This window comes from Gopherus flavomarginatus, chromosome 2, assembly GCF_025201925.1.
Source record: "Gopherus flavomarginatus isolate rGopFla2 chromosome 2, rGopFla2.mat.asm, whole genome shotgun sequence".
Classification (NCBI taxonomy): Eukaryota; Metazoa; Chordata; order Testudines; family Testudinidae; genus Gopherus; species Gopherus flavomarginatus.
In genome coordinates, this window is record NC_066618.1 from 51,986,579 (window position 1) to 52,011,033 (window position 24,455).

The 24,455-nt window shown below is 39.2% G+C and overlaps 1 protein-coding gene across 6 annotated transcripts; it reads left to right on the forward strand.

Moving 5' to 3' along the window:
- Positions 1 to 929: 929 nt before the first annotated feature.
- Positions 930 to 23,857, forward strand: MIOS (meiosis regulator for oocyte development). Of its 6 annotated transcripts, none has more exons than XR_007772764.1 (11): positions 930 to 1,112; positions 1,881 to 3,251; positions 4,935 to 5,033; positions 6,988 to 7,245; positions 7,765 to 7,934; positions 11,842 to 11,907; positions 13,174 to 13,332; positions 14,427 to 14,579; positions 16,000 to 16,089; positions 19,019 to 19,148; positions 20,613 to 20,691. XR_007772764.1 is itself a non-coding variant. In XM_050941697.1 (11 exons), exons 2-11 carry the CDS (start codon positions 1,955 to 1,957, stop codon positions 20,707 to 20,709), a joined length of 2,634 nt encoding a protein of 877 aa, XP_050797654.1. In that variant the 5' UTR covers positions 930 to 1,112; positions 1,881 to 1,954; the 3' UTR covers positions 20,710 to 23,857. The 6 variants fall into 6 exon arrangements, 5 of the variants coding, with proteins under 5 accessions (XP_050797654.1, XP_050797655.1, XP_050797659.1 ...); XM_050941697.1 differs by having other exon boundaries at positions 16,000 to 16,204; positions 20,613 to 23,857; XM_050941698.1 differs by having other exon boundaries at positions 930 to 1,058; positions 16,000 to 16,204; positions 20,613 to 23,857.
- Positions 23,858 to 24,455: the final 598 nt, after the last annotated feature.

Below are 24,455 nucleotides of genomic sequence, written 5' to 3' on the forward strand. Positions count from 1 at the left end.
GGAATTGAAACTTCCTCATCTATTTTTGGGAGTGGACCACATCCACCCTGACTGAATTGGCCCTGTCAACACTGGATCTCCACTTGTTAGGTAACTCCCTTCTCTTCGTGTGTCATTATAATGCCTGTATCTATAACTTTCACTCCATGCATTTTTTTACCCATGAAAGCTTATGCCTAAATAAATCTGCTAGTTTGTAAGGTGCCATTGGACTCCTTATTGTTTCAATAAAAAAGAGGAGTTAAACTTACTGTGGCTGCTTGGTTGCTGTAAGCAAGTTTTGTATGTTTTCACTAGCAAGGCAATTTGGTGCTATCTCTCAGCCCCAGATCTGAAACATCAGAAACACCAATAAACATCAGCTTTGAATTTGATGATTTACTGTTTATAAATGATGATTTGATGTTTATAAATCATGATTTGAAATTATTAGGCAAACCAACATTGTCGAATCGAATGTGCCCTTGTCATAACAAATGCAGCTGTGTGAAGAAGCCAGTCTTCGTTCACACTTTTCATTTCCAGAACTACTATGCTTTTTCCGATACAAGTATTTTATCAGACATGTGCTTTTAAAGTGTGCATTCATGCTTCAATGTCAACTAACATTTCCAACCAACAACTAAATGGGTTTTTTCCCAACTAGCAAACGGGCTTCCCGAGGTGCTGAGCTAAGCGGCTGGTGGCGATGCGGGCGCGGCCCTTCGTGCACATCCCCCATGTGGAGCGGTCCCGAGGCTCGCGCCGCGGCCCCGCCCTCCGCGATAGGCCACAGAACCCCTCCAGCGGCGGGAAACCAGCACTTCCACTCTCCGACGAGCCCAGCAGTCGCCCTGGCAACGGGGGCGGCCTCGGGGCGGGGCTTCCTCTCAGGCCGCCAATCGAACGTGACAATACCCGTTACCGACGCCCTGGTGACGTAGGCAAACGGCGCTGCTGACTGCGTAGAAGATGGAGGGCGGTTGTGGTCCTTGTGTGGGGGCTGCTCGGAGACCGAGGCCGGAAGCGAAGGCGCTGGTGGCAGTGTCGTGTTCGGTTCGGGAGAGCGATTGAGGCAGGTACGCGGTGAAGGAGCGGAGCGGGCCTGAGCCTTCCCCGCGGCGCCCCGCAGGGTGGGTTTCCAGACATGCGCACGTTGCTCTGGGGGAAGGCAGATTTCCTCAAAATGATACACACAACGAGTGTCCCCGAGGAGGGAAAGCTACAAAAAAATCCTCCCACTAACGTGTGAAGGTTCTTTGTAGCAGAGTAATAGTAGGTGGGAATTAATGTTTGAGTTAAAATCCAGTTCTGTGTTAAAAACCTCACTGAAACTCTGTATTGCAACACAATCAGCAAAAGGGAAAGAAACGAGCTGCTTAAGAGTTTTGTAAGTGCCTTTGACAAGATCAAAATATGTGTATGTGCGCCTAATACTTTAGCCTGTATATGAGTTGGTTTCTTTTAAGTCTTTTTCGTGCCACAAAGAAGACATTTGTGCTTTGACAGAGTTTTTTCATATTGCACATGAGATGAACTAAAGTCTGAGATACTTCAATACTCATGGTAGTATAATAAAAGAGTAATATTCACAGGGATTCATACATATGGAAAACTCTGTTTTCAGTTCAGAGAAGACTAGCTGGATGTTTTTTCTCAGTAGATAATGTTTTCACCCCTATTACATCAATAACACACAGAAGAGGGTTGAGAATGGAACCTTGGGGTGATGGGGGAGAATTTTACAATCTCAGCTTAAGTATATACAATGCTTGAATGTTTGTTTGCCTTAGAAATAACTCAGGACCTAGTCCTAGTTTTAATTTAAAGATGAGTTAGGCAGCTAAAGAACGAATATAAAAATGTGTTCATTAAAACCATTACAATTCCTTTCTTAACAGTTTCCATATGGATGGACATCACCTGAGTCTTCCTACAGAATTTTAGATCACTTGCATTGATCTGTAATTGCAACATGAGTGGCTCCAAACCTGATATTCTCTGGGCTCCACACCATGTTGATAGATTTGTTGTATGTGACTCAGAATTGAGCCTCTATCACATTGAGTCTGCTGTCAGTTCAGAACTCAAAGCAGGATCCTTGCGATTATCAGAAGAAACTACAGCTACGTTATTGTCAATAAATTCAGACACGCCATACATGAAATGTGTGGCTTGGTATCCAAAATATGATCCTGAATGTCTGCTAGCCGTCGGACAAGCAAACGGTCGAGTTGTCCTTACCAGTCTGGGCCAGGATCACAACTCAAAGTCCAAAGAGCTGATAGGAAAAGAATTTGTTCCAAAACATGCACGGCAATGTAATACCTTAGCGTGGAATCCATTGGACAGCAATTGGCTTGCTGCTGGCCTGGATAAACATCGGGCTGACTTTTCAGTATTGATCTGGGATATAAGTAGCAAATACACTCCAGAGAGTGCAGTTGCCACAGAGAAAGTGAGACTTTCAGCTGGAGATACTGAAGCTGGGCTGGTAGTGACGAAGCCGCTTTATGAATTAGGACAGAATGATGCTTGTCTTTCTCTTTGCTGGCTTCCACGGGACCAGAAACTTCTTTTAGCTGGAATGCACCGAAACTTGGCTATCTTTGACCTTAGAAATACAAGCCAAAAAATGTTTGTAAATACCAAGGCAGTTCAGGGAGTGACAGTAGACCCATACTTCCATGATCGTGTGGCTTCCTTCTATGAAGGTCAGGTTGCCATATGGGATCTCAGAAAATTTGAAAAGCCTGTTTTAACCCTAACAGAGCAACCAAAGCCCCTAACAAAAGTAGCTTGGTGTCCAACAAGAACTGGACTGCTAGCTACTTTAACTAGGGATAGTAATATTATTAGATTGTATGATATGCAGCATACTCCCACACCTATTGGAGATGAAACTGAACCTACAATAATTGAACGAAGTGTGCAACCATGTGACAATTATATTGCTTCCTTTGCATGGCATCCCACAAGTCAAAATCGAATGGTAGTTGTGACTCCCAACAGAACAATGTCTGACTTCACAGTTTTTGAAAGGATTTCTCTGGCATGGAGTCCAGTTACATCTCTTATGTGGGCTTGTGGCCGACACTTGTACGAATGCACAGAGGAAGGAAAGACTAGTTCCTTAGAAAAAGACATAGCCACCAAAATGCGTCTCAGGGCTTTATCCAGGTATGGCCTTGATACTGAACAGGTCTGGAGAAACCATCTTCTAGCTGGAAATGAAGATTCTCAGCTGAAGTCGCTTTGGTACACTCTGCACTATATCCTTTAACATGTAAAATAAGGGAAGTTGTAAAGGAACCTTGTATGCAGATCAGTCTCTATAAACAATTTATATTTCACACTGAATGGGTAAAGAGCTTATAATGTAAACAGTGCAAGATATTGCACATACTTTCTGAATATTAAACATAGGAATTGAAATTCTACTTTTCCAAATCCCAGAGGAAAAAATAATGGAGGAAAAAATATATTGTCCTAGTAGTTTTCTTTCCAGACGTGTTTATGTCTTCATCTCCCCACGACACTTCAAAATATAGTTACAGAGGCAATCAAGTACCTATTTGCATGATCAGGGTAGTGCTTATATTTCATTTAAATTAAATTAAATATGGTCTCTCTTCTTCTTCTTTTTTTTTTTTTTTTTTTTTTTTTTTTTTGGAACTTTATTTTTAGGAAATGTTTCATTTTTACAAGTGAAATATCTACTCTTCAGAGTGTATTGTAAGGACTAACTAATGTTTGTAAAGCACTTTGAAGATTAAAAGTATGCAAGTGCTAAATGTTTATTTTCATGCATTATTGCATAGGACTCATCTACCTGAATAGTTCCAAACCTGGAGGCAGTTAAATATTTCAGAATGTAGAAGTACCCCCCTGCCTAGTGGAAACTGGGTCCATTCCATGCTATATCCTTGGCTACCATTTGTGTGAAAAGCAACACACATTTGTGGACAAACTGTAAAAAGCAGTCACCTTTTGCTCCCTGTACACTTTCACTAAGGGCTTGTCTAAATGGGAAAATTTACCAGCATAGTTATACAAGTATAATTATACCTGTAAATTTTCCCATGTAGCTAAGCACTAATATTTACCGGCTATGGACTTGTCTATACATACAAGCAGCAAAGAATCCTGTGGCACTTTATAGACTAACAGACGTATCGGAGCATGAGCTTTCGTGGGTGAATACCCACTTCGTCGGATGCATTCTTCGGTATTCACCCACGAAAGCTCATGCTCCAATACGTCTGTTAGTCTATAAAGTGCCACAGGACTCTTTGCTGCTTTTACAGATCCAGACTAACACGGCTACCCCTCTGATACTCTATACATACAGTTATTCAGAAACAGCTCTTCCAGAATATGCCTTCTTTCTGTTTAGCTACATCCACTTTGAAAGTGGGTTAAGATAAACAGGAACAGGGCACTTTTGGAATAGGAGTGTCTACACATGGACTTACTCAGTAATAAGTGCTAAATGTTGAGGTCTCTGACACTTTTGGATGCTGGATAGGCACTTAAGGGGATAATCCATTAAGTTTCTTGTTGGAGACTTGACATTTCTCCATTCACCCTTTCTCTAAGTTTAGCCCTTTAGATTTTTGCTGATGTAGACTGTATCTCCCTTCATTTTATTGGGGGGGGTGCTATTCAGAATCCTAGTGAGTGAGCTGGAACCAGCCAACCCATAAACAAATTAGCAAGTAAGGAAATCTTCTTTGACATCTATGCAGTCGTACTGTTTTCTTTTGTTAATTTATTAAAATGTTAATACATTTTGCTTACAATGTTCCATTAGTATGGTGCTCTGCAGGTGACCATCCTATTGTGGAGAGGCTGGTACGTAAGACTACTTGAATAGAAGCATATTTGTAAGAATGGGGTCTTTCTCCTGTAATTAAACATTAAGGCTTTTTCATGTTTCCTATACATGTGAATACTTATGAAACAATATACTGAAGATATGGATCAGAAGCTTACAGGAAACAAAGGGTCCTTAGTTTATGCAGGCATTAAATCAATTGTGAAGTCATCTTTGGGTAAGAACATTACTACTTTAATAATTATACTGTAGCATGTTTACAAAAACTTTGTGGAGACTGGTATGCTTTTTGTCATACAAAATTGTTAACTTGTTAGAACAGACGTTACAGTATATGGAAAAAAATAAATATGCAGAAGCACAAGTAAACATTAGTTTCTAATTTGGCTCTTAGATAAATGCTGTATATGCTCGATCATAAACCAGCTTGTTTATAAGCTGACACCCCCAAGATGCATAAGCAAAAATGAAAATTTTCAATAACCCGTTCATAAGCCAACCCTGTAATTCAGGGGTCAGCAAACTTTAGCTCCTGGGCCATCAGGATAAGGTGCTGGTGGGCTGAGATGGTTTGTTTACCTCAAGGGTCTGCAGGCACAGAGGTCAACCTAAGTAAACAAAGTGTCTCGGGCATGCCAGCTGCTTACCCTGACAGGCTGGGACAGCAACTGGTAGGGAAATCTTTTTGTGGGGGAGAAGCTGGGGGTCAAAGGAGTAACCCCTGTGACCACCCTGCACATGACCCCCCCCCAGCCTGGGACCCCCACACTCTTCCCCATCCCATCCCATCCCTTCCCACCTTATCTGGGGAGGGCTGGGGCAGAGGGATAGCTCAGTGGTTTGAGCGTTGGCCAGGGTTTTGAGTTCAATCCATTTAGGGATCGGGGGCAAAAATCTGTCTGGGGATTGGTCCTGCTTTGAGCAGGGGGTTGGACTAGATGACCTCCTGAGGCCCCTTCCAACCCTGATATTCTATGTCTCTGCCTCTCAGAGGATGTCTCTGACCTGGCCAGAGCCTGATCTGGCGGGCCGGGCCAGGCAGCGGAGCCTGATCTGGTGGGCCGGGCCGGACAGCCATGGAGCTGCAGCTGCTTTGGGGGAGAGCTGCCTGGCCAGAAGTGGAGAGACTCTGGTCCCGCCTCTTCCCTTCTGGCTGTGCTGCCTCTCCTTGCTCCCTCTGTTGCGGGGAGGGGCTGTGTCCCACCTCTCCCTCTCTATACCCGTTCATAAGCCGACCTCTGTCTCTGGTGCTTCCCTTTTTTACTAAAAATATTTGGCTTATGAACGAGTATATACGGTAATTTGAAATGAAACATAATTTTTCTTGCAATAGCACCCAGAATTTCTGGTGTGCTTTGAAAGTCCGTTAACGTAGAGCAAGATGGGTTTCAACTTACTTGAAAGGTCATGAAGATTTATTTCAAACATTGCTTTTCCTGATGTTATGTAAAAGCTTGAAAATGATTCATTCTTTTTCTGTAACCATTTGACAATATAGGGTTTTGTTTGTTTTTTTTCTGACTAAGAATGCAGCAGCAGTCAAATAGACTTTGTACTGGTTACTTCTTTGTATATGTCAGAATAATATAATCAGTGATGTAAACCAAAGTACTGAGTAAGTCCTCCGTGTGTGCGAAAGAGAGAGAGAGGGATGTGGGTGTGTATATGTGCATGCCATGTGCTTGCTTAGCTGAATAAAAAGATGTTTCACTTATATCGGTCTTGCTTCAAGGAACTTATAGAATGTGTGGCTAAGCGCCTTGAAGAAAGAATCATGTCTTTTTATTCTGGGAAGCACCTGGAACGTGTTTGGCTGCTGAGAGAAATAATGAACAATAGAATACTAGTAATAACAGAAGCATGTGCTGTTCTGTCACCTCTTTCCTTTTTAAGCTCAATTTTTGCTTTTTCAAATCTGAATCTTGTTACAAAGTTCATAGGAGCAATGAAGAGTTTCCAGAATGTTGTGTTGGTAAGAAGACTTGACTGGAAATAAGTATCAGTTTGATGTACATACTAAGAAGTCATGTATTTACAGCAAATTCTATTCTATACTAATGCTAAAACAAAAGTTTAGTAAATGTTCTTTTGTAAACTAACTTTGTTTTCAGTGAAGCTTGAAATTAAAATGTTGCAAATTGTCTGTCAATTTAAATTTTGTTTCTTCTTAGGAACAACAGAGAGTCTGAGACATAGAAGGAGTGGGTCCGATAGGCAGGCAGATATTATTCAGTATCTAAGTGAGGAGAGGTCATTGGCGTTGCAGCTCTGTGGGTGGATAAAGAAGGGAATGGATCTAGATGTGGAACCCTTTCTAAATTCTTTGGAACAAGAAGGAGACTGGGAGAGAGCTGCTGCTGTGGCACTTTTCAACTTGGACATACGGCGAGCAATACAGATCCTAAATAAAGGAGCTTCTTCTGGAAAAGGTATATTTTTGTACCTTCCAATTTTTTTATTTTTTTTTGGTTGCAGATAACTTGCCTTACTGTTGCTAGATCAGTTTTCCCTTGCATAGAAACCCCATCAGGGCATTAATGGCAGCAAATGAACACCCACCCTTGATGCACTTAATTCAGTGAGGGTTGGATTGGGCCCCATGTTAGAGAATTTAACAAATTCTGATCTGTCACTCCTTTCTTTAATGCATTATTGGTCTTAATCTCTTGAAAGAGCAAGGGATGATCTCATGCCCTGTACAAAATACACCCACTAGAACCCTAGAAATGCTGATATCTAGTCCAATACACAAGATCAGTCTTTTTTTCTTTTATGAAGGTATTTGTTTTATATTATTTAAATAGATTGCTTTTCATTAGTTTTTAATGTTTAGTGATGCAGGGAGCGAGGAAAATATGTCTGAATGTCAGCATATGTGGGCTATTTCAGATTATTGGACAAGCGCTTCTGATTTTTTATCCCTATACTTGGTGGTTTTTGTTAATCAGGTGATCTGAACCTCAATGTAGTAGCAATGGCTTTATCAGGATATACAGATGAGAAGAACTCCCTTTGGAGAGAAATGTGCAGCACTCTGAGATTACAACTAAACAACCCCTACTTGTGTGCCATGTTTGCTTTTCTGACAAGTGAATCTGGTTCGTATGATGGAGTTTTGGTAAGCAATTTTTTGTCACACTAACCCTCCTTTAACTGTATACAGAGGCCTATACATGAATTCTTTGAATTTAATTCTAAATAGAATGTATTCTTGTTTACTTCCTCCTGATGCTCACTGTCTTCTTATGAATATTTCCTTTAAAAAATCCTATGGTATTCATGAATCCATAAAAGATGGAATAAAATTCTAGCTAAAAATGTCAAAGTTCTCTTCATAATAAAACTTTTAAGAGTTAATTTAGGATTTTTTCTTTAATTGTAAACTTACTGTAAAACTATACAAAATTACATGAATAACCCTTTAAATTTATAGTTGGGATCTTCTCTTTTTCAAACACTAAAAGACAATGTAAAGAAAATACTTAAGCAGGTAGGGAAGCAAATGAGTGAAAAGATGGTAAAAGGGGAGGGAAGGGAAAGCAAAGCAAATTGAGAAAGCAGAGAAGTTCATCAAATTTCCCTTCGTGTTTTCCCTTAAGTGAGCATTCGAATTCACTCAATTGTCTTCTTTGTTGTTTTCTAGCAAATTTAAAAAACTGATCTTTTAAAATATTTAAAAGATAGCCTAAGCAAGGTTGTTACTCTTCTGGAAAAACAAATCAAAATTTCTTAAAACAACTGGCATAGTGGAATAGGGTAATCCTATGCATAGGGCCATACCAAATTCACAGCCATGAAAAATGCGTGTCAAACTGTGAAATCTGGTCTTTTGTGTGCTTTTACCCTATACTGTACAGATTTCACGGGGGAGACCAGCGTTTCTCAAATTGGGGGTCCTGACCCAAAAGGGAGTGAGTGTGTGTGGGGAAGGGGTCCTGGTATTGCCACCCTTCCTTCTGCGTTATCTTCAGAGCTGGACAGCCAGAGAGCAGCAATTGTTGGCCAGGTGCCCAGCTCTGAAGGCAGTGCCCCACCAGCAGCAAAGAAGTAAGGATGGCAGTACCATACCATGCGACCCTTACTTCTGCGCTGCTGCCTTCAGAGCTAGGCAGCTGGAAAGTGACCGCTGCTGATGGAGTAGAGACCCAGTCTGCAGGCAACAGTGCGGAAGTAAGGATGGCAATATTTTACAGAACTATGCTTGCTTCTGCACTGCTTCTGGCAGCAGCTCTGCCTCCAGCACTGGGCTCCTGGCCAATAGCCACCGCTCTCCAGCTACTCAGGTCCGAAGGCAGTGCTGCCCCCAGCAGCAACGCAGAAGTAAAGGTAGCAGTACTATTTCCCCCCCCACTCCCCAGCGCACGCTAACTTGCAGCCCCACCCCCTACAACTCCTTTTTGGGTCATGATCCACTCAGTAACACCTAAAATCATGCAATTTACTATTTAAAAAAATCTTATGACCGTCAATTTGACCAAAATGGAGCATGAATTTGGTAGGGTCCTACCTATGTAGGAGCCCCAGGATCAATTCCCATTTGCCATTTCTTGTTTCCCCAGAGCACAAGGTAGCTGAACCATTGCAGAGGCAACATATTTAGTCCCTCAGTGATTGGGGGAAGGGAGGCAAGAAAGTGCCGTCACTCAATGGAAACTGTTCTGGCCAGTGTAAGGATCAGTGTTAACTGGCATCAAAGGGATAGCTGTCCAGACATTGTGAGGAAAAGCAGTCATGATTTAAAGTGAGGCTGAGATGAATGTTCTCCCTTTCAGCAAATGTGCACTCTCCAGGATGTGGGGGAATAAGAGGAAATCTAAGGAGGGTTAGCAGTTCATAAAATAATCCACTAAAAACCAGTCACAGGGGTCTAAGAAGGGATTGACAAGAGGTAACACAAACAGGGCCAACAAGATAAAGAGAAGGATAATAAATAAGTGGTACTTTTTTTTTTTTAAATAAAACAGATATACTTGAAAATTAATTCTAATTTCCCCCGCGCCCCCCAGTTTACCTTAAAATAAAAAAAAATAAAATAAAGACAGGTTGGGATTCCCGATGAAAAATACTGTTTCTTTTGTTTATCATTTTTACAGTGAAAATCTTTGTAATAAAAATAGAGTGAGCACTGTACACTTTGTATTCTGTGTTATTTTAATTAGGGCTGTCGATTTTAATTGCAGTTAACTCGTGATTAAAAAAATTAATTGCAATTAATCAGTTTTAATCACACTGTTATACAATAGAATACCAATTGATTACAAATATTACAAATATGTGCACTAAAAATGATTATTGGTATTTTTCAATTCATCTCATACAAGTACCATAATGTAATCTCTTTATCATGAAAGTGCAATTTACAAAATCTAGATTTTTGTTGCTGTTCCATAACTGCACTCAAAAACAAAACAATGTAAAACTTCAGAGCCTACAAGTCCACTCAGTCCTACTTCTCGTTCAGCCAATTGTTAAGACAAACAAGTTTGTTTACATTTAGGGGAGTTAATGCTGCTGGCTTCTTACTAACAATATCACCTGAACGTGAGGCATTCGTATGGGACTTTTGTAGTTGGCATTGCAAGGTATTTAGATGCCAGATATGCTGAACATTCCTATGCCCTTTCATACTTCAGCTACCATTCCAGAGGACATGCTTCCATGGTGATCTCACTCGTCTTTGTTTTTTTTTTAAAAGTTAATTTTAAATTTGTGACTGAACTCCTTGGAGGGAGAATAGTATATCTCCTGCTCTATTTTTATCTGCCATATATTTCTTATTATAATAGTCTCAGATGATGACTCAACACATCTTCATTTTAAGAATGCTTTCGCTGCAGATGTGACAAAATGCAAAGAAGGTACCAATGTGAGATTTCTAAAGATAGCTACAGCACTCGACCCAAAGTTTAAGAATCTGATGTGCCTTCTAAAATCTGAGAGGGAAGAGATGTGAAGCATGCTTTCAGAAGTCTTAAAAGAGCAACACTCCAATGCGGGAACTACAGAACGTGAATCCCCCCAAAAAAGAAGATCAGCCTTCTGCTGGTAGCATCTGACTCGTGATGATGAAAATAAACATGTTGGTTCGCACTACTTTGGATTGTTATCGAGCAGAACTTGTCCTCAGCATGGACACGTGTCCTCTGGAATGGTGGTTTGAAGCATGAAGGGACATGAATATTTAGCGCATCTGGCATGTAAAAATCTTGCGACGCCAGCTACAACAGTGCCATGGGAATGCCTGTTCTCACTTTCAGGTGATGTGAACAAGGAGCAGACGGCATTATCTCCTGAAAATGTAAACAAACTTGTTTTTGTCTGAGCGATTGGCTGAACAAGAAATAGGACTGAGTGGACTTTTTGTTTTTGAATGCAGTTATATTTTGTACATAATTCTACATTTGTAAGTTCAACTTTCATGATAGAGATTGCACTACAGTATTTGTATGAGGTGAATTGAAAAATACTATTTTGTTTCTTGCAGTGCAAATATTTCAAAAATAAGGTGTGCATTGTACACTTTGTATTTTTTGCTGTATTTGAAAATAAAGCAAAAACATCCAAAAATGGTTATTAAATTTCAATTGGTATTCTATTGAACAGTGCGATTAAAACTGCGATTAATCACAATTAATTTTAGTCGTGATTCATTTTTTGAGTTAGTTGCGTGAGTTAACCTTGCATGTATCCCTGCTGCTTGGATGTATTCTCCAGTATACATGCTGGAAGCACTGTGGACCAGCACTGTAACTTGCCAGCTTTTCATAGACTGAAGTGCAATTTGTTGGGTCAGACTTTCTTGCCATTCTGGTAGATTGCCCCTGGTAATCGTTTTGTGACTAAGCATAAAAAGGTACCTGGTACTTGAAAGAGTTAATATCACAATGCGAGGACACCTCTTATTCATGTGCATAATGAAATTCATGGCATTAGTTATACAGTAAGCCTACTGTTCTGTTTGGAAGCAATGAGTGATTTGGAAATTTGAGCTTTATATTGCCATATGTGTCTGTCTTTCCTCACAGTATGAGAATAAGGTAGCAGTACGAGACAGAGTGGCATTTGCTTGTAAATTCCTCAATGATGCACAGGTGAGTGTGTGTTTTGAATAGGAGCATAAACTGATATGCCATCCTGTATTTTTAAGCAGAACCTTTTATAGAAAATTCTAAAAGTGTGAATAATGGACGTAATAGTACAATGTGTTCCTTTCCTGAAAATAAAAAGGAATAAATTAACTATTGTATAATCTGAAAATCAGATTATACCTTCAGTCTGATTTCCAATTGTGATAATTAGGGTCAGTATTAATACTTTCACTATTTTTATAGCATGTTACTACATTAATAGATGTATTTCTAACAGGATACACATACTGTTAATGCGATAGTCATTATAATCCCTGATGTATCTTTACTAGCAATCTTATAATTATAGGATCTTAATCCACAACTGATTCTGCATAGGTGATTGCCCATTTAATTCAGTGGTGCTTCATGCTGACAGAGAGTTCTGTTTGCATGATGTCAATGGCTGGATCAGGACCAAACTCTGTAGAGGAAGTTTTCACAATCTGTCTCTTGGTTGCCCTTCCTTCTCCTTTGTCTGGCTCACATACCCATGGTCAGGTTAGCAAACAAAAATTAAGCATCCTTCAATAAGTGATCTTATCTAGGCATGTAAATTTGTTTAATCTGTTTTCATGGGAAAAGTTGGGTAAACAGTTTTTCATGCCTGTAACAAACTAACCTGATTAAGCTGCACAAACTCTTTCTTTGCTGTTTAAATGCTCATTAAATTGTTGTCTAATTGTGAAGAAGCTCTTTCAAAGAGAATGTGTGTTAATCTCTAAGACTTGACTTCAGAGCATGTTTTGTGCTGGTAGAACAGCAAACTCTTGTAGACTTTAAGGTCAGAAGGGACCATTAGGATCATCTAGTCTGGCTTCCTGCACAACACAGGCCACAGAATCTCACCCACCCACTCCTGTAACAAATCCCTAACCTATATCTGAGTTATTGAAGTCCTCAAATCGTGGTTTTATATTCCAGATTAGGTTAAGAGAAGTCAGATAGGTTGTTTGACAGTAGGAAAGGGTATTTTTTAAATTACTGAAATGGTGGTTCATCTTTTGTTTTCCCACCATGTGAGGAAACTTGAGTACGTTTGCCAGGATTTTGACTCTGATGCAGTGAAGTGGATGTTTCTGTATTTTAGACTCATTTTTCTGCATAAATTCCAGCAGATACCTCTTAGGGAGAAAATTAATCAAAAAGTTGAAGTGTTAGCATGTGCTAATTGATCACATTAAAAGGTCATGAGAAAAACATGAAGGTGGAAATCCTTTATTTTTGTAGCTGAATAGATTCATTGAAAAGCTGACAAATGAACTGAAAGATGCTGGGAACTTGGAAGGAATTCTTCTGACAGGACTGACAAAAGATGGAGTGGACTTAATGGAAAGTTACGTTGATAGAACCGGGGATGTCCAGACAGCAAGCTATTGTATGCTCCAGGTTAGTATTTCTCTCTGAAGTAATTTCAGGTTACTCCATTATTCTTCAGCACTATAGTAATCTTATAGAGTGAACTAAAAAGTACTTCTTAACATGTACTAAACAAATGAGATATACCACGTAGAGCCTATGTAGTTTTACTTTCAGTGTTTCATTTGGCACCTTAGAAGCAGAGGTTCTCATGGAGTACTCCTTTCCCCTTCCACTAGCTGGGCTGGGCACACCTAGCCAGAGTCTGATACTGATTGAGTTCCCATGCAGGATCCCGGGATGGTGCTCTATTAAATGTCCCAGTACTTTCCTTACTTCCCAGAAACTGGTGGCAGAAGAACTTGGATTCTTACCATGTCATTGCTTGGTGCGCTGGTGCCTGGAGCCGTCCCTAATCATGCTCCTAGCAAAGCGTTGTACAATTATAAGATACATGGGTTTCTGAACAGTACTAAAGCATAGTATTGTATTATAGCTCATGTTTGGTGAATTTTTTTATTTAATAGATAATCTTGAATGTTTCCTTTAGTCATACTACATTGTGTTGCTTCAGATATCTTTTATTAAATCATGTGAAACCTTCTGAAGAAAAGTTACTTGTATTGTGGGATGTAAAATATTAAATACTAACCAATAAGTATTAGTATTACCGCTAATACAGGGGTAGGCAACCTATGGCACATGTGCTGAAGGCAGCACGCGAGCTGATTTTTCAGTGGCACCCATACTGCCTGGGTCCTAGCCACCGGTCCTAGGAGCTCTGCATTTTAAATTAATTTTAAATGAAGCTTCTTAAACATTTTTAACCCTTTATTTAGTTTACATACAACAATAGTTTAGTTATATATTATAGACTTATAGAAAGAGACCTTCTAAAAATGTTAAATTGTGTTACTGGCACACGAAACCTTAAATTAGAGTGAATAAATGAAGACTCTGCACACCACTTCTGAAAGGTTGCCGATCCCTGCACTAATATATTGTGGTTAATGTTTAAAACAAATTGGCAGCAGACCCCAACCCCAGACCCTGACGCCTGTCGTGTTAAAAATTAATTTACATCCCTAGTATTCTGTATGTTGGTGGTTTATTTCATGCTTTAGGGTTCTCCATCCGACGTACTTAAGGATGAAAGGGTTCAATATTGGATTGAGAATTACAGGAATTTGTTGGATGCTTGGAGGTTCTGGCATAAACGAGCAGAATTTGACATCCATAGGAGTAAGCTGGATCCCAGTTCAAAACCTTTAGCGCAGGTAAACATGAATTATATTTTTGTGAGCATTTAATAAGGTAAAAAGTTAGTCCTTCAGCACCTCATCCATAGGGTTTCCTTTTACACGTTCATCACAGCGTCCGCTCAGACCTAGCACAGCCTTATGTGCCTTCGGTAGGTCCAGACCTTCCAACCCTTTCTAAAGGATTTGGGACCTTCTTGGACTCAGGGATCCTATCCATTTGCTGAGGAAGAAGGTTGTGAGGCATTTTAAAAAAGGCCATTTGTCTAAAATTTCTGTCTTTCTGTTAGTCCCTGAAAAATGGAGTGTGAACTATATGTATACCTCTCCAGAGGGTAGCTTCAAAGGGCTGATAACAGAGGAAGTGCGTTAGCATCCCTCCTCCCTATAAGAGAGAGTACATACTGCCACAATAGCACATACACAATTGCCTTTTTAATACAATGTACCCCAAAGGTATTCAGTAAGGTTTAACTTAATTCATAAGATTTGTTCAGGATATTGTCAGTCTGTCACACATGCATAGAGAAATGAGGCACATACTCATTGTTAGCCACATCTTGGCCTCTACCAGCAGAAAGGAAGGCCTGGCTTAAGGCCATGCTGAAAATGTTGCTGCAAGAGCCTGTTAAATGTACATAGGGCAGGGCAGGGTGGCGGTGGTCAGGGTGGCGGTGGTCTGACAAAAGCTGCAATCTTGATTGTTAGATGATGGAAAATAGTACTGAAAAAATCCAGTTTCCCTTTACAAAACAGTGGAAATAAGCTTTCAAGTCTTTTATTAAAGTAAGCTCATTTTTGTTCAGTGTATTTTAGCAGGTGTTTATATAATCGTTTTATAAGAGTAGAAACAGGCCTTTCAACAACTTTGATTTCCAGCACTTTCTATGGTGAAAGCAGGTGCCTTCATCCCCTGCTAAAAAGAATCATTCCAACTGCAGCAGTGCGTTGAGCTCCACGCTTGTCCCATTCACTGTAAGAAAATACTGACACACACAATGACAAATATTGATGAAAAAATGCCCTTAATTTTTTTTGTGTGCATGTAAGGTATAAAATGCCTTACATGGCTAAAGACACAATCAATACTTTCCTTAAAATAGTGTCCTATAGAGCCCTATAGCCTTGTATCTCACAAAAGTTTAGAATCTTGAATCTGTTAATCTTCATGTACTGTTTAGAACCTCAGATGGGCACTCCTTCTATGTATATTTCAATTCAAATACATTGCTGTTTTTGACTTAAGGTGGTGGTTTTTTTTTTAAATTCTGTAGCTTGTAGCCGACTGTCTATTCAGGATGAAATTTTAGCTTTTTATCTTAAATCAGCAAAGGAAAAACTTCTCAATTCATGAACGTAACTAGAATTTATTGGTTGTACCCTGTTGCAAGTATCTCATTCCTATTATTAATTTTGGCTTTTGTCTATGTTTTTGCAGGTATTTGTGAGTTGCAATTTCTGTGGGAAATCAATCTCTTATAGCTGTTCAGCCATACCTCATCAAGGCCGAGGTTTTAGTCAATATGGAGTAAGTGGCTCACCAACCAAGTCAAAGGTTACAAGTTGTCCTGGTTGTCGGAAACCCCTTCCTCGCTGTGCACTTTGCCTAATAAATATGGGGACTCCAGTTTCCAGCTGCCCTGGTATGGCACAATTTTAAGAAACTCCTTTTTAATCTTTAAAATGCTGTACTATTTAAAGGCGCATGATTAGCGGCCCATGTTTCATGACACAAATGCAATGCAATATCTCTTTCTACTCTTATTATTTTGAAATACCTCTCTCATTGAGTGAAAGATTCACTGGTTCAAATCCCACCCGGTTCAGTGATGAGATCTCTGATTACAATTGTTTGATACCTGATAGTATGGAAATTGTTCCTGACTGTTTCCCTGTAAGATACCAATTCCCTCTATGAACATGGAGATTACTCTCTCACTACTAGAGAGTAGGCTCTCCCAAGTAGATGAAGTACTTTCTTGCATCGCACCCTACTGTTCTTTGATTGCTGCCACTGCCCATGAAGATGTATGAATCCTATGACTCAAGACTTCAGTCTTCTGGAGCCCAGTCATATGTGAGAGAAGTGTAAGTCTAGTACACCTCTATCCTGATATAACACTGTCCTCGGGAGCCAAAAAATCTTAACGCGTTATAGGTGAAACCGCATTGTATCAAACTTGCTTTGATCTGCTGGAGTGTGCAGCCCTGCCCCCCTGGAGCACTGCTTTACCGCAGTGTAAATCCGAATTTGTGTTATATCGGGTTGCATTATATCGAGGTAGAAGTGTAGTCAGAACACAGGATAGGGAAGAACTAAGAATTCCTGATTTCTAATCCTGACTCTAATACAGTTTTCCTTTATGGTCCTGAGCAAGTGACTTGATCTCTCTGCTTCAGTAAAATGAGAATAAAACTTAGTTATGTACTTCACAGGGTTGTTAGGATTAGTTTGATGTTTGTAAAGTGATCCCAAGATGGAAATATACTATAGAATTGCTAAGAATTTCATGCTATAAACGAAAAGTAGGTAAAAAATACAACTTTAGTAAATATTATAGTATCTTTTTCTTTCTTGTTGACAAATCTGTCAACGAGTGTAGGGTGAAAAACAAAGACAATGCAGCAAGTTAAAGCCATTAAATATATCCAAGAGAATATGCATTTCTTACTTTAAACTTTCTACGGTACATGTAATAGCCAACTGTTTACATTTTACTGCAACATGAAACATGAATAAGATTAATCCATGCCTTGAAACTATTAAAAAAAAAATAAAATAAAACCAAAGCACTTTATTTCTAAAATGTAATTATAGTAAAACTTATTCTCTCTTTCTCCTCTCCCCTATGACAGGGATATGTCCTTGATCATGCCCCCTTTTGGCCCTGCAGATATACAATCACTCACTGAGACTCACCCTACCCCATCCCTTGTTGTGGGGGCTCATTAACTTTGTTAAAAAAAAAAAAAAGTACAAAAACCTCATTGTTAGTTCCTCTAGTCCAACCCTACTGCTGGTACTGTGGTTAATATTGACAAGTGTCTTCTCCCAAGTTCAGGACTCCACAGACACTCTTCCTGGAGCAGACTTATAGCTCAAATGGCTCACTCTCCTTAAATCAAGCTTTCCTGTTGCCAGGTTGTATTTCAAAACAAGTTCACTCTCCCTAGGTCAGGAATTCCCCACTGTCATCCTGGAGCTGGGTTCTCCCCAGCTGGGCCCCTCTTTACTCAGTCCTTTCGCTTATCACCTTAGAGAAGTTAACAGGCAAGCAGTTCTCCTGCTAGAGTCTCTAGGAGCTACTCTCTCCAGGAGCACCCTCCTCCAGCTGAGCTCTAGTAGCCTCCTGCCAGGTCCAGGTGCTCATTAGTTAGCCGCCAACCACACCCTCTTGGCAATTAATTGCTTACAGATTGACTGGTTCTCCTTAAAGAAGCCTGTCATGGGTAGACTGGGTCCTGACTCCCCAGAAAGGGCCAGCCATCTTGTGATGCTCCCCCATATGTACAATGTATAATGTCTGTTGCAAAAATTTAATTGCTAACTAGCAAACTAATGTGTCCTCTGCTGTGGTGTCATGAGGCTTATTTCATGGCTGTAACAGCCTTCAGTCTTACTGGTTAAATTCTAAACAAATTGTGTTGATGCTTTCTCTCACCAACCATGCTTATAGTTCAGTATTGTGATATAACAGACATGGAATATAGTATTGTGTTGTCATACATACACACATCCTTTCCCAACTGTTTCACCAGTCCATTTTAAAACTTCTTTATTACAATCGTTTCCATTTATAGCTTATTGATGTGTTACTATGTGGTTCTGGAGTAACACTCTTCCAAAGCAGAAGAGAAATCCTGGCAATGAAATAGGTAACATTAGAAAATGTAGCAGTTATTGCAAAAGAAATAGTGTGAAATGAAGCTATTAATAGGCAAGCAGAAATTACTGTGACCAATAAGAGCTAAAACAGTAGCTTAGCAATATAATTCTATTAGTTTTATCCGTCCTGGTATATTAACATTTTTTTCCTGTTTATTAATTTTGCTAATTGTCTCTTAGGTAGTGATTTTATAAAATCTCAAAATAGAACTGTATTGCAAATACTCTCGTTTGAAACCTACTGAGAAGCCAGAATGTAAGATCTCAGTAGTATTGGGAGTACCAAAAAGTCATGGAAAATGCACATGGTAACACTGTGTAAACATCTATAATATTTCAAAATATTTGTGCTCAAATGAGAAATACCATATTGAAGAAAAATGCTGAAGCTTTCAAGATAGACTCATTGGTTTAAATAATTTTCTTAACTAATTTATCACCGCAAAATAAATGAAAATTACCGTTATCAGTTTATTTCTGCTTCCAAATCAAGCTCCTAATTTCAATTTTAAGTTCTTTAATACTCCAGTATAGCACAGATATTGACTGAAAGTTTCTTACCTGTCCATAGGAGTATCAAAGTCAGATGAAAAGGTGGATCTTAGCAAGGACAAGAAATTAGCCCAGTTCAACAACTGGTTTACATGGTGCCACAACTGCAGGCATGGTGGTCATGCTGGACACATGCTCAGCTGGTTCAGGTAAACTGGCAAAATTAAACGTATCCTGTCATATAAATTATATCTAATGTGCCATATCGGACATACCTCCTTGGCTGCATGTTTGTTAAATATAGTATTTACTTGTCTGGTATTATGTAAAACAAGTGAACCACACTTAAGGTTGAGATTTCAGCTTTAACTCTGCATCTCCTGATTTTGAATCCTCGATTTCCAAGTCTTAATATTGCATTAACACTAGCTTTTGCATGGAATGTATATGTCAGCAGAGCGAAATTTCTGCTGTCATCCCACAGTGGAGAGTCTGAGCATTTGCTTGAGATTCAAGACAGTTGTGTGTGATTACAAGACACTATAATCAGTAAAGGCCAATTATCCAATTAACCCCTGTGCCACTGTGCTGAAAGCCATGCCATATCTAGAAACAGCTGTAAGTGTGAACAAACTTTCTCTTTTCCAAGACTGTCTTGGTATATTGGTATTGCTTGATGGTTCTATTTGGAAAGATGTAGGGGAGATGTTTCCTGATATAGGGATCAAAGAAATGGAGAATTCCTGTGGGGGACAGCCATTGTTAGGGGTGGTCCAATGGAAAGGGAAGCTGGCAGCCTACGGAAGCAGTCTGATAAAGTGGAGAACTTGCTAGCTGGACAAAAGGCTGCTGTTTGTCATGGTACTAGGGGTTAGCTATTGCTGAGCATCTGGGAGAGTGTTAATTTCCCAAATGTAAATAGTGATTTCACTTTGACAGTCCTGAGGTTTTTTTGTCTTGTTTTTAAATTTTGTGTACTGTGTTAAAAACTTATTCCTTTCTGTTTTCTCGTGTTGTGATGACAGGTGTCAAATGTCAGGTTCATTGGAGTTGTATTTTGACAGTTTAGCAGCATAGCTAGGATTAGTTTCTAGGTTGCCTCGTGATTTATTGCAAGATGTGGCATGTTGCCCATTAACTATTCTGTGTCATGCACAGTAAGTAGCCTTTTATCCCATTAAACTGTAGGATGTTATTAAATTAGGGTCTCCTCTCTCTAGATGTCATGCTATACCTCCCTGCAGTTGGTGCCTACTGCTGGGGATATTTGAACCCAGTTTGTCACACTATATTGGACTCCCTGTCTTGAATTTAAACTTTGACTGTGTCACCATTTTACGTATTAGAGAGAGCATTTTCAAAGATACAGACAGGACAAGGGGGAGAATGTCGTTTTAATTTTATCTACTTCAAGTTGACAGTATAAAACTTACTTTCTGAGCTCCTATGTCCTTTCTGCCTATATTTTCGTAGTTAAAAGGATTGATCCTCTGCTTTCAGATAACTTATTGCTGATTTATTCTGTATGTTTTATTATTATTTCAAAATTATGTTCAACTGTTGATTTCTTTGATCGTGTTGCTGCACAGATTTACATTTTGGGAAATACAGGACTGAGATTACAAAGCTGTTCCTTTACAATTTTATAATCCCGTGTTTTCTTTCTCATCCAGGGACCATACTGAGTGTCCAGTTTCTGCGTGTTCATGTAAATGTATGCAGTTGGATACTACAGGGAATCTCATCCCAGCAGAGACTGTTCAGCCATAAAACAACCAAGTTTAAGTATGTGGGGCTAATAAATGTCCTTCACAGCCTATACATACCTCAAAACAAGTAACTCATGAATCGCCTACAGTGGAAAAATAAATCATTCTGTTGGATCAGCAGTTTTGGCGTGTGAATAGTTTAGATGTGCTTCACAGAGCCAGGTGTTGCTGGAATGAACCTTTTTAAGTGTGCCATATGGACTATAGTCAGTTGTTGAAACAGATCCTTTTAGAAATACTTCCACAGGTTTTATTGAAATTCAGTAAGATTTTTTTCAGAGCAGGGTATTCTCTTGTAGCTACTATATTAATTCATTATGTATGCTGTATATACTCTATCATAAGCCGCCCCTTCCCCCCACCCCCTCCCGCACCTCCTGAGGTCACTTCCAACCCTGATATTCTATGATTCAGAGTAACAGTGAACAATCCATGAATTCGCCATCTGAAATGAGCCAGTATTATATACTGTTTTTAATATGATTTCTGGGCTTTCAAAATAGATAATTGAAGACTGTTATTGAGCAAATCCCTGAGTTATGCTGTAGCTTTCTATTTTCATTCATCGCTGCTCATTATATACAAAAGATACTCTTTCTTTGAAATTCTTTCAGGAGTCCAGCTATTAAAACATTAAATTCCTGCTATAGATTTTTCTTGAAAGAAAAGTTGCATTCATGTAATTTTTTTCTGTATTCACATTTTGTTAATACTAAGACTATTTCAATACAAGTTTACCTACATATCTTGCTGTTTGAATGTAAAACTTTTGATTCAGTTTTTTCCTAACAAAGTTCTTCAAACTGTTTCATTTAATAAAAAGAGGAATATCAACTTCAAAATGGAATACAAATAAATCCTGATTTTTATGAAGGGTTCTTGATGATATTTTGGATGCACACAAACTGAGGTTTTGTAAAAGTTAATCAGATTCAATTCAAATTATGATTACTGGACCAATATAAATTTCAGATAACATGGAGATTTGAATATTCAGTGTTTAGAAAATCAGGGTTTACCTGCTCTTGTAAAATGTGTTGAAATGTGAAAGGCACCAATTCAAATTATGCTACAAATTACCAGTGGACATTGGCCCTCCTCTTAAAATTGCACAATTTTTAAAGTTTCTGGTCAAGAACAGTTTCATAACCTGTTGCTAGTCAGGAATAAAATTCATTAGTGGAGCACTGAGTGTCATCTGGCCACATCATACTTGGCTCTAGTGAGTGTGTGTTTGTCCTTGATTTTTATAAGCAACAAAATTCACACAGAATTAGAAGAAACTGCTTTAAGGTATGTGACAATAACATCAGTTTATTTGGGTGTGTGTGTGTATGTGTTTTTTTTTGTTTTTGTTTTTTAAACTGGTGAAGAAAAATTGATACTTAACACTCTTACTGTCACTCAACTCCCCCCCCCCCCAAATGTTAGAAGATGGAACACTAGCAATAAAGTGTTATCTTATTGCCAGTATTGTGAAAAATTGGTCTTCAAAAAACAGAATATACTGTAAGATGCAACTGGTTACCAGTATTCCACTGTATTGGCAATAAAGTAGAAGCCAAATGTAAATTATGTTGTGTGGCAAATTGCTGGCACTACTATGATGGGTCTCACACTTTCTCTTCTAGAGGGGGGTCAGGGTGCTGTTTCTTGCCCCTGAACTGGGATATTAACTGCCCCACTAGTCCTAGAGGAGGGGAGTGGAGAGGGAGAGACCTGGGCCTGCCCTCTACTCCGGGTCCCAGCCCAGGGAACTGAGGGATAGTGGTAAACCACTTGAACTAGTGGTTCCCTCTCCTGCCCTTCCTCTTGTGGGGGCTTCCTGCCCTCCCTCTGCACAAACCAGGTGTCCCTTTACCTAGGGTCTTGGTTGTCTTAGCCCACTGCAATGCTTCTCCAAACTTTTCTCTGCTTCCCTCCAAACTGTTCTCTGCTCTAACACCAATCCACTCTGCTTCAGCTCCTTCTCCTGTGTGATTGAAGCAGGGTTTTTTTATCAGGTGACTGGCTTCAGGTGCTTTAATTAATCTATAGCAAACTTTCTTCCCTCTAGAGCACTGTTTCCTAAACTTGGGACGCCGCTTGTGTAGGTAAAGCCCCTGGCGGGCCAGGCCAGTTTGTTTACCTACCGCGTCTGCAGGTTCGGCCGATCGCAGCTCCCACTGGCCGCGGTTTGCTGCTCCAGGCCAATGGGAGCTGCTGGAAGCGGCACGGGCCGAGGGATGTACAAATGGCGTCCCAAGTTTGGGAAACACTGCTCTACAGGGAATAAGGCTCCCTTCTAACCCTCTCCTGCTGCCCTCTGGCCATGCTGTATCACAGTATATGATGCCTCACCAGGGACTATGTTTTTGTTTGTTTGTTTTTTTTTATTTAAACCTATTGTTTTAATACATTAATTACTTTACCCTACCCTAAAATTGTTACCTAATTGGTAGTCTTATTTTTAAACTAATTTGTAAAAGGTGCTTGATATTTGATTATTTGTACAAAGGCTTACTTGGAAGGGGGAAAGATTTTTGTCTTATTAGCAGGAAATATTTATTTCTACCTACCCAATTATATTTTGTACGCTTTGTTTTGATTGGTTTCTGCCAATCTGAAATATACTCCATTAATAAATGTAAATTTGAACTTAATGCATAAGTTATTGTTCTGATGATATAGTGCAGGCAATGTAATATTTAGGTTTCAGTTTCACAGGAATCTGGATTTTAGACTGTCAAGAATTTTATTTTTGTTTTGTCACTACTATTGTCACTATAGTAGTGACAATTCATTGATTTTTTTTTTCTGGAATATCCAGTATAAATAACAGCATGACTACTTACTGTCATTTTTCCCTCATGTAAAAGTATTCTCATTTTTGAATTGTCAAATCCTATCATCATGAAATTAGAAGCTTACTTTATGATTCTCTTCATATCTTTAAATCATATAAGTTAAGAATGTTTGTATATTCTAATACAGTATAAGCACATGTAGTCAGTGCTCAAGCTTTCAGGAAAATGCATTATATTTTAACACCCTCATTTCAGTACAGCACAAGAAGTGCAATGTCTTCAACATTTTAATCTTGTTAATCCTTATTATTATTTCTCCTGTGCTGGTTTTAAAATAAAGTTGTGGTTTGTCTGTCTCTCTGATTTGCTGCTTTAATGTGAATTGCTTCTTTGTGGTTTTTATCTTCATTGTTCCTTAGCATTCTACTGACACCACAGCCCATGAAGGTAGGAGTACAGTAAAGAATAAATACATGCAATTTCTGTTAATGAAATGTTTTTTCAGTATTATGTTTGGTTTATTTAGGCTTCTATACTGGATTCATATCCATTTGATACCAAATGTGAATATTTATATATAATAAGAAATTCCTATAATTAACATGGGATGGGGATTGCAATTTGTATGGAGTCTGACAACATGATACTCAAATAGAGAGGGAAAAATCTTTGCCTCAGTCCTCGGAAAAAGCCACTAAATACAGAAGCTGTGGAGGGGAGTTGCAAAGAAACAGTTTGCAATGCCAAATCCAGGTGGCCATTCCTATCCCTGGAATTCTTTAGGGTGGCCTCAATGCTGGCCATAACTTCAAATGTCAGCCAGAGATAGAGTACAATGTGCTCTGTCTAGGCCGCCTCTCTCCTACAGCCATATACCTTCAGCTAATTGCGTGTAACTATAACAAGCCTGGTGTTCTACTACATGTTTTTCTGGTTGTACAGCTTCAGTAATTACTCTTCC